This window comes from Leuciscus leuciscus, assembly GCF_965113295.1.
Source record: "Leuciscus leuciscus genome assembly, chromosome: 9".
Lineage (NCBI taxonomy): Eukaryota > Metazoa > Chordata > Actinopteri > Cypriniformes > Leuciscidae > Leuciscus > Leuciscus leuciscus.
The window spans coordinates 15822442-15830993 of record NC_138733.1 but is presented as its reverse complement, the minus strand read 5'-3'; the positions used below and the strand labels follow the sequence as shown (position 1 = coordinate 15830993).

General features: G+C 36.4%; 2 protein-coding genes across 4 annotated transcripts; one reads left to right on the top strand and one right to left on the bottom strand.

Moving 5' to 3' along the window:
- Positions 1-129: 129 nt before the first annotated feature.
- med29 (mediator complex subunit 29) lies at positions 130-1624 on the bottom strand. Its single transcript, XM_082179792.1, has 4 exons — positions 1451-1624; positions 1290-1360; positions 625-709; positions 130-507 (listed from the first exon to the last, which is right to left on the bottom strand). The coding sequence occupies exons 1-4, from the start codon at positions 1607-1609 to the stop codon at positions 283-285; spliced, it is 540 nt and encodes a 179-aa protein (XP_082035918.1). The 5' UTR covers positions 1610-1624; the 3' UTR covers positions 130-282.
- A 1541-nt stretch (positions 1625-3165) lies between these two features.
- Positions 3166-8500, top strand: rrp8 (ribosomal RNA processing 8). 3 transcript variants are annotated; one of them, XM_082179789.1, is made up of 8 exons: positions 3166-3325; positions 3530-3624; positions 3705-3972; positions 4053-5031; positions 6086-6215; positions 6301-6407; positions 6526-6622; positions 8211-8500. In XM_082179789.1, the coding sequence occupies exons 1-8, from the start codon at positions 3181-3183 to the stop codon at positions 8322-8324; spliced, it is 1935 nt and encodes a 644-aa protein (XP_082035915.1). In that variant the 5' UTR covers positions 3166-3180; the 3' UTR covers positions 8325-8500. The 3 variants fall into 3 exon arrangements, with proteins under 3 accessions (XP_082035915.1, XP_082035914.1, XP_082035916.1); XM_082179788.1 differs by having other exon boundaries at positions 3527-3624; XM_082179790.1 differs by lacking the exon at positions 3166-3325 and adding an exon at positions 3369-3393 and having other exon boundaries at positions 3527-3624.
- The last annotated feature ends 52 nt before the right edge of the window (positions 8501-8552 follow it).

Here is an 8552-nt window from a genome sequence, read left to right as displayed (position 1 = left end):
CAAATTACAGTTAAATGTGTGAGATGTTTTGATATATATTTTAGAAACTAAAGAGATAGGACCCGTACTATATAGGTAGCTTGTTAGATCAAAATAGTAGATTATAAGACACAAACACACACACAACCGTTCAAAAATACTCATTTTAATTGTAGAAGTACATTTGTCACAGTAGTAAATAGACAAACATAATTGAAAATACCAAAAAAATATATTCTTCAATCAGCATCAAAGATATGCAAAACACAAACAAAAAAGGAAGCTACATAGAATTGCCAGCTACTAATTACAAGCTCCCTGACCTTTCCCAGCAATCTTTTTTGAACACTCTAAAAGAGCATTATGAATGTCTTTAGCACATGAAATCTGGGATTTTATCATACTGAGATACTGAGAGTAAGATAGAGACTCTGTTTGCACCGTGTCTGGCTTGGTGGCTGTAGGTACGAGATTTGGAGAATGCTTTGTGCTGTCGATGCTCTGTGAGAGGCACTCGTGGGCCAGTCGCTGCAGAAAAATAAATGTGTTTGTGTTAAGAAGTTGAGCCATGATTTAAATCGAAATCATCAATTTAATAAAATAAAATTGAATGACATGTTCAACAGAAACACAACAATTCTTTACCAGGCAGAGTTCCAGTTGATCACAGAGAGCATAAAACTCTTCTAAACTTTTGTCAAACCGCTGAACTGCTGCATCATTACCTTTCCTACAATATGAGAGGGGAAATATATATTTTTATAATATATTATAAAACTTGTGTTATGCAACCATAACGTTTTCCGTAATACATATGTATATGTGAAGACTTCAGATGCAAAAACCTCTAAGTCCGCCTGAATTATTATTATTTTTTGCCTTTTTATCAGGCTACTATGTTTAGGTTCAGTAATTGCACTTAAATGGCAATGAAAAGGTTATTAATCCGATATTGAAATGCCTTATTTTCAGAAATGTCATAGATAAGAGTAGAATTAAAAACGCTCTTTTTTATGAGTCCTTCTTTTTTGCAACTGATGTCCTTCACACACACATTTATATATACAGTCACACACATTTATATATAGTTACACACATTTATATATACAGTCACACACATTTAAATATAGTCACACATTTATATATATACATACAGTCACACACTTTTATATATATAGTCACACACATTTATATATAGTCTCACACATTTATATACAGTCTCTCTCTCTCTCTCTCACACACACACACGAGATCTTTCTATCAATTGACAATTATAATAGGCAACAGAAAGAATTGAAATGGGATCTTACTCCGTTGTTCTTAAGCCGTTGTCAATAGCAGTATTATGCCCAAAATTTAATGAAGCAATGGTCATGACATTCTGAAAACATAAAATTGTAAATGAAAGTTAGTTTCTGTCTCAAACAAGTAACGTTACTGTTAATTTCTCAATGAAATACACCAAACAAACCTGTAAACTATCTTTGAGCAATGGAATCAGCATTTTGAATCTGTGAACGGGGTCAAAATCTTGTTGTTGACTGAGCTGTTGAGCTTGCGGTTGCTGTAAAACAGCCGGTTGCTGAACGCCCATCTGAGCATTGTTGGTGTTCATCTGCTGCGACGCCATTGTTGATAGTAAACTCGACCACTTCCGCTTGAAGCTAACGTTACAGCAACGGATGTGAACATCAAGCGGCAAACATTGCTAGCAAGTAACGTTAGCTAGCTGTTGTCTAGACAAAAAAATGTCTTCTCACAAGAAGACAGACCCGCGTTCATTCTGTGGGGATATCTGCGTACTAAAACGTGCAAGTTAATCGTTCGCATTAAAGAATCGAAATGACTGTTACATGACATAATCCGTTTGTAAAAATCTTTCTGCACTACAAAGGATTAACTCATTCTGATCAGCGCTGAGAAAAGTAACAGGAACCACGTGATAATGCGCTACTACAGAAGAGGGCTAGAGTAGACGACAATTTAAACACGTAAATCTAACATTAAAAAACTTAAGTCAGTAGGCTCCAAATACACAACGAAGAATAAAAAATTAGATGCATACATTACCAAAATTTCCATTCAAGTAGCTTTTTCTATTTCCGTAGTCCATGTTTAAAATATGAATAGCAGTTGATTGCTGAATCGTTGTCAAGGGTTGAATAAAATAAGGTTTTCAGAAAGAAAAGAATAGGCTTAATTTATTAATTACATTAAAAAAATCACTCAGTTTAACTCACCACGTTGTCATGCGAACAACCAGTAACGAACTTGAGTTACTTGAGCGTTTACAGCAACACTGGTTATTTTCAATTCAGACATGATTAAAGTAATAACGTAAAATATTTTAGTCAGGTTAATTTAGTAACCGCTAGTGTTTTTGATTTGCTAAAATGAACCGGCTCATTTTATGTCGTCTGGGTTCGGGACACTGGTCTACGTATATGTTATATATTAAGTATGTAAATTAAGTTGTCAGATTTAAATTTCTCACAATAAATAATGCAACGAATGTTCACAATCGGCAGATTGTTTATAAAAGTTGTTTCATAAACCACGATGGAATCAACGTGGGTGAAATTGAAACAAATGGCGCCATCTAGAGGAAAATCTGTGACAACGCGCTGAACTATTGTCATAACTTTAGAGACTCGCGCAATTATTATTATTATTATTTTTTATTTTTTGATGATCGAGATTTGAAACTACACACAATCTGCTTGAATAGTGATGGGGACACACGACACTATTAGCCGTGGGAAGTTTGAACAGAATGATCGGGTTTCACCACTATTATTTTGATTCATTAAAACGAACTGTTCAAAAGAACCGACTCGCGGAATTGACTCGGGCTCCCCCTCGCTAGTCGCTACAACCAAACACTGTACGAATGTTAAAACCTGGTTAAAACACGACAATAATGAATTAATCAGTTCATTAGTTAAACCTGATGTAATAAGCGTCCGAATTCGTTCACTCTCTACCATATAATGGACCGTGTGTCATGAAATCCTGGTTCATTGAAACGAACCGTTCGAAAGAACCGACTCGCTGAAACGAGTTGGACTCCCCATTACTACAACCAAACACTGTAAGAGTTAAAACCATAGACTGTAATTTTTTTTTTTTACATTGGTTTCAGTTCATTAGTTAAACTTAACATAACCAGCTTCCAAAATCGCTCACTTTTCTGCCAATATAATGGACCATGTATCATTTACTAGTGAAAGATTGAGCGCTTTTAAACAGCAGCTTCTCAGTAGAAAGGAAGTTGTCACAGTAACCCGGATGTACACAAAAACACGTGTCGGTGCTTTGCGCGTGAGAGAGAGAGAGGGAGTGAGATGTAAGTACAGCGTAAAACGTAAATTAATCTGAAATTAGTTGTGGAATACTACCGTCGTATGTTTTGGGGTGTGTGAAAATTAATTTCTTCTAACAGCACGATCAGTTTTACCATCTGACCAGATAAGCAGTCACATAACTGTTCACTGTTATATTGCTTATAAACTTATTATCACGGTTTACTGTGTTTATCCAACACTAGCAGCGTTTGCAATCATGTTTGCTGAAGAGGACTGGACTGATTCTCCATCAGCAGATGGATCATCTCACACTGTTAAAGTGTCTCCTGCCCCCTGCAAGGTATTATTATTGTTGTCCCTTATTTAATAGAGGTTTGTCACTTGAATTTAATTTCTCACCTGGCACTTTTATCCCAACAGGATAAGTCTGTGGCTAAAAAAAGTCTTTTGAGAACCTTGCAAACGTTGGGGTCAGTTCCTAACTGGGAAATTGAGAAAGTTTTTGAGGATAGTGACGAGGAGAAAGACGCCTCTCCTGCAGTCCAGACGACGAAAAAGAAAAGGTGCAAAAAACATAAAAGAAGGTCTAATGCTGATAATGAAGGGAAGCAGCAGGATAAAGTAGATTCACCTGAAACACCTACGAAGAAGAAGCAGAAGCTGATGAAGAAGGCCGTGAAAGGAATAAGTAAGAGCATGTGCTACTAATTTTATTTGTCCACCATCTTGAACATTACTGACCTTTTTCACATCAATTTGTGTTTGCAGGTTCTAAGGTGCCACAAGAGTCTAGAAAAGATAAGAATGACATAGGAGTTGGCCCTCTGTTGGAGGAAAATGAAGGTCAAGCAGAGACAAAGCTAAGCAGAAAGCAGTGGAAGAACAAGATGAAGAACAAAAAACGCTGTAAGAACAAGTATCTTACGAAAACGGCAGGTGTCGATGATGCCAATGCAAAGAAGGAACCCTTAGTTCAAACACAGGACATCAACAAATCCAAGAAAGTGCAGAAACAAAAGTCCAAAAAACTGACAGGTGTCGAAGAAGCCAGTGTAAAGAAGGAACCCTTAGTTCAAACACAGGACATCAACAAATCCAAGAGAGCGCAGAAACAAAAGTCCAAAAAACTGACAGGTGTCGAAGAAGCCAGTGTAAAGAAGGAACCCTTAGTTCAAACACAGGACATCAACAAATCAAAGGAAGTGCAGAAACAAAATTCCAAAAAAACGAAAAAGTTTTGTGGAAAGAATGGTATTTCCTCCGCCACAGATGATGTTGAAAATGGCAAAGACTTTAAAACAGATAAAACTTCCAGAATAGCAGATCACTCTCTCAGCAACGGTAACATCTCACATGAAGTGGGCGGAAAAGAGAAACCTTCTAAAATTATGAAAAAATCGCAATTACAGGCAGAGAAATTGCATCCTATTTTAAAGTTGAGTCGTACTAATGATGTTAATAAAGCCACAGAAGAACCAAAAGGTACAAGAGTGAATTTGAAGAGTGATGAAGAGAAAATGGCAACTGACCCTTCAACTGTTTTAAGGACAAAGATGTTGAGGCAGTTAGAAGCCGCTCGATTCCGCTACATCAATGAGCTGCTTTACACGTCGACCAGTGGTGAGGCCAAACGCATGTTTCAGCAGGACCCAGAAGCCATCGCGGTTTACCACAAGGGCTACACAACACAAGTTCAGCACTGGCCCGAAAACCCTGTGGATTCGATCATTTCCTATATTTGTCAAAAGTGAGAGAACATGCTTTTTGTTGTTTTCTTTATGTAGAAAACATCATGTCCATATTCCAGGATGACAGTGTCAAAACTCATCAGGCTCAAATTGTGAAAGAAAGTTTGGGAGGGAGCATGAAGAATCATTTTCACACATGAATTGGCAGTCCAGACCTTAAATTCTTTGAAAGTCTTTGAGATGTGCTGGAGGAAACTTCACAGAGTCCTCGACTCTTGCATTGATAATACAAGATCTTGACCAAAAATGTATGCACCTCTTGTAATGTTATTTCCATCAAGAGGTGCATACATTTTTCTTCATGCTCCCTCCCAACCATTCTTTCACAGTTTGAGCCTAATGAATCTTGACATTGTCATCCTTGAATATGGCCATGATGTGTCTTCCTACATGGTTGTTTAAGAAATGAAAAGTTAAACTCTCCATCAATTAGGGTTAGAAGAACTCTTGCCAAACATTTAACATGCTAGAAACATAATAATCATTGCAATAAGGATCCAATCATAGACTTCTAAGCATCTAAATATATAAATGTGTGTGTGTGTGTGTGTATATATAATATAATAAGTTATATATATTATTTTTTTATTTTGCTTTATATGATCCTTTTGTCATGGCTATTATAGGTTTTTTTTGTTCTACAGTTAATTGTTTGTTTTAAAACATCTGGCCAAACTTGTCTTAATTAAATCACAGGCTGAGTCCGAAATCACTATTCCCTACATTAGTCCACTACTGTTCACTTGAAGGAGTGAATGAAAACGAGTGAGCGAATTCGGACAGCCGTCGAACGTACATCGTCTGTACACTCGTTATTGCAGTGCAATGTGGGATTGAATGAGTGCTCTCAATAACGTCCACTATGGTTTCGGACCGCACTACAAATGGCTGTCCCCTCAAATAATGTCCTATTTTAGGGTATAGGGGGCGATTTCGGATTCAGCCACAGTGGTCATACATGGAATGATCTTCCATGATTAAAATACAACATTTTAAGTTTTTTTTCTTTTTGGATGTTGCTAAATAACCATTTCCTTTTCCTTTTTTTTTCAGGCCCCCTTCTTTAGTTGTCGCAGACTTCGGTTGTGGCGACTGTAAGATTGCACGAAGTGTAAAGAATAAAGTACACTCTTTTGATTTGGCTCCGGTTTGTGATCTTGCCACTGCATGTGACATGGCAAAAGTAAGTTGTTATTATAGTAATAAAGCTTTTGATTTGTAATGCAGCCTAAATACTAAAGGCAGCACTGTTTATAACTTTTTCAAAGGTCCCGCTCCGTGATTCTACAGTAGATATTGCTGTTTTCTGTCTTTCTCTGATGGGGACAAATCTGGGAGAGTTTTTGGCAGAAGCAAACAGAGTCCTGGTGATGGGGTAACTACCTCATATTATTGATATTAACAATTCCTTTAAAAAGTTTATTTTAAAATCCAAAATCCAAACCCATTGTGTGTCTAACATTAGCCCTTATATATGCTCTTTTCCAACACAGGGGTGTTCTTAAAATTGCTGAAGTGGCCAGTAGATTTGAAAACATACGTTCGTTCATTGGTGCACTGTCAAGTCTGGGCTTCAAGATAGTCAATAAGGTAATGTGCTGTTTATTTCCGGTGTACAGTACTGTTCAAAGTTGAGGGCTAGTAAGATTTCTTTTTTTTTTTTTAAACAATCTATTCAGCAAGGATGCATTCAATTGATTAAAAGTGACATTTCTATTTCAAATAAATACTGTTCTTTTGAACTTTCTATTTATCAGAGAATGAATTCGAAAGTTGATTGCATCAAGTTTAAGTAATGAACTGATAAAGTCATTACTGTATTTTAACACTTAGATTCATACTGTCTTTGGTTGTAGCGAGGGGAAGGCTGAGTCATTTCCGCGAGTCGGTTCTTTTGAACAGTTCGATTAAATGAACCATAATAATAGCAGTGAAACCCATTCATTCTGTTCAAACTTCCCACGGCTATTAGTGTTGTGTGTCCCCATAGAAAAATGTAAATTTGACTCTTGATATGATTTGAAAATAGTCTAAGAATACTTCAGTGTTTGTACCATAACATGTACTGTACTTGTTCCTCATATTTTTGTCCACTTAAGGCTTGTTCACACCAAGTATGATAACTAAAATGAATAAGTAATTGTGTTGGTACTAAAGTCCCCCCACTCTTTTTTGGTATCATGTGACCATGTCACATGACACAAATTGATCATGCTATGCAAGGACTCTCACAGTTCATTTTCCCACACTGTGATAAAGGCTGGTTAGCTGCAACGCGTCAGTGTGTGGTAATGGTAAAAATTTAATAATGGCTTTTTAGATCTATTGATCCTGAGTGCCCTGGCTTCATAAGTTTTTCATGAGGCAGATAGTTGTTGAAAGACTTGATAACTGGTGACCATGATTGAGGGGCTGTTCACACAACACTGTTTTCAACTAAAAACAGGAAACTTTTTAAGCGTTTTGGCTGTTTATTCACCATAAAACAAAGTTTTGGGGGCCTGAAAATGCAAACTTTTTGAAAGTTTTTTAAAACGATACTGTTACTAAACCATACTACAAAAACGTGAATTTGTGAAAAACGGTGAGGCGCGTGGTGTTTCTTTACAAAGTGACACTGCCAATTACTGGCCTGGCATGCATAATACAGCGTTTTTAATAATTTTCACGGATCCGTCTGAACGGAGATCGTTTTGACAACATTGTCGTCTGTATGCAAAAAACGCGAAGGGAAACACTTTTCCGGTTTCACTTCATCATTGTTGTGTAAACGTACGTTAATATTCAGATGATTGTGCAAAACTCATTAAAACATTTTCTGTACAATTACTGTTCAAAACATGCAAACAATAAAGGACAGCTGTCAAAAATCTATCCAATCATTAGAATAATTTCCTTAATTTTCATAAATGATTGTTAGTTGCAGGTCTAATGCTGTATTAGGGATGGAAAGTCAGGCCAACTGTGCAGTGTTGCAGACTAGGATTGTGCTGTTCTGCAAGTATGCGAATCAATAATGGAATATATTAACAATCACACTAACATAAAATGTTCTACTTCCTCAGCTTTTCAGTTAAATAATGGAGATTGCAACAAAACATAATTTATTAATCAAAATGTTGCTTCAATTTACTATATAATGAATGCAAGACATTTATTTCCACTTATTTTTCTTTAGGACACAGAAAACAGCCACTTCTACTCTTTTGAATTCACAAAGACAGGAAAAGCACTGGAGAATGCAAAGAAAGCCGGACTTCAGCTGAAACCTTGCCTGTATAAGAAACGATAAATATAAAGTAAATATTTCGTTTTTTGTTTGGACTGTGTAGTGTGTGTATGAAAAGTTTTATCAGCAATAATTCAGTTTAAAACAAGGGGAAAATGTCCTCTTGACATTGTATTTGTAACTTTTGTAAATCAATGTAACAGGAACATACATTGTATAAAAAAGGCTTTAATGTGAAATTCAAAGAATTTTGTCCTTTGTGAAAATTGTTTGTCCTCTGTGAAAATTCTC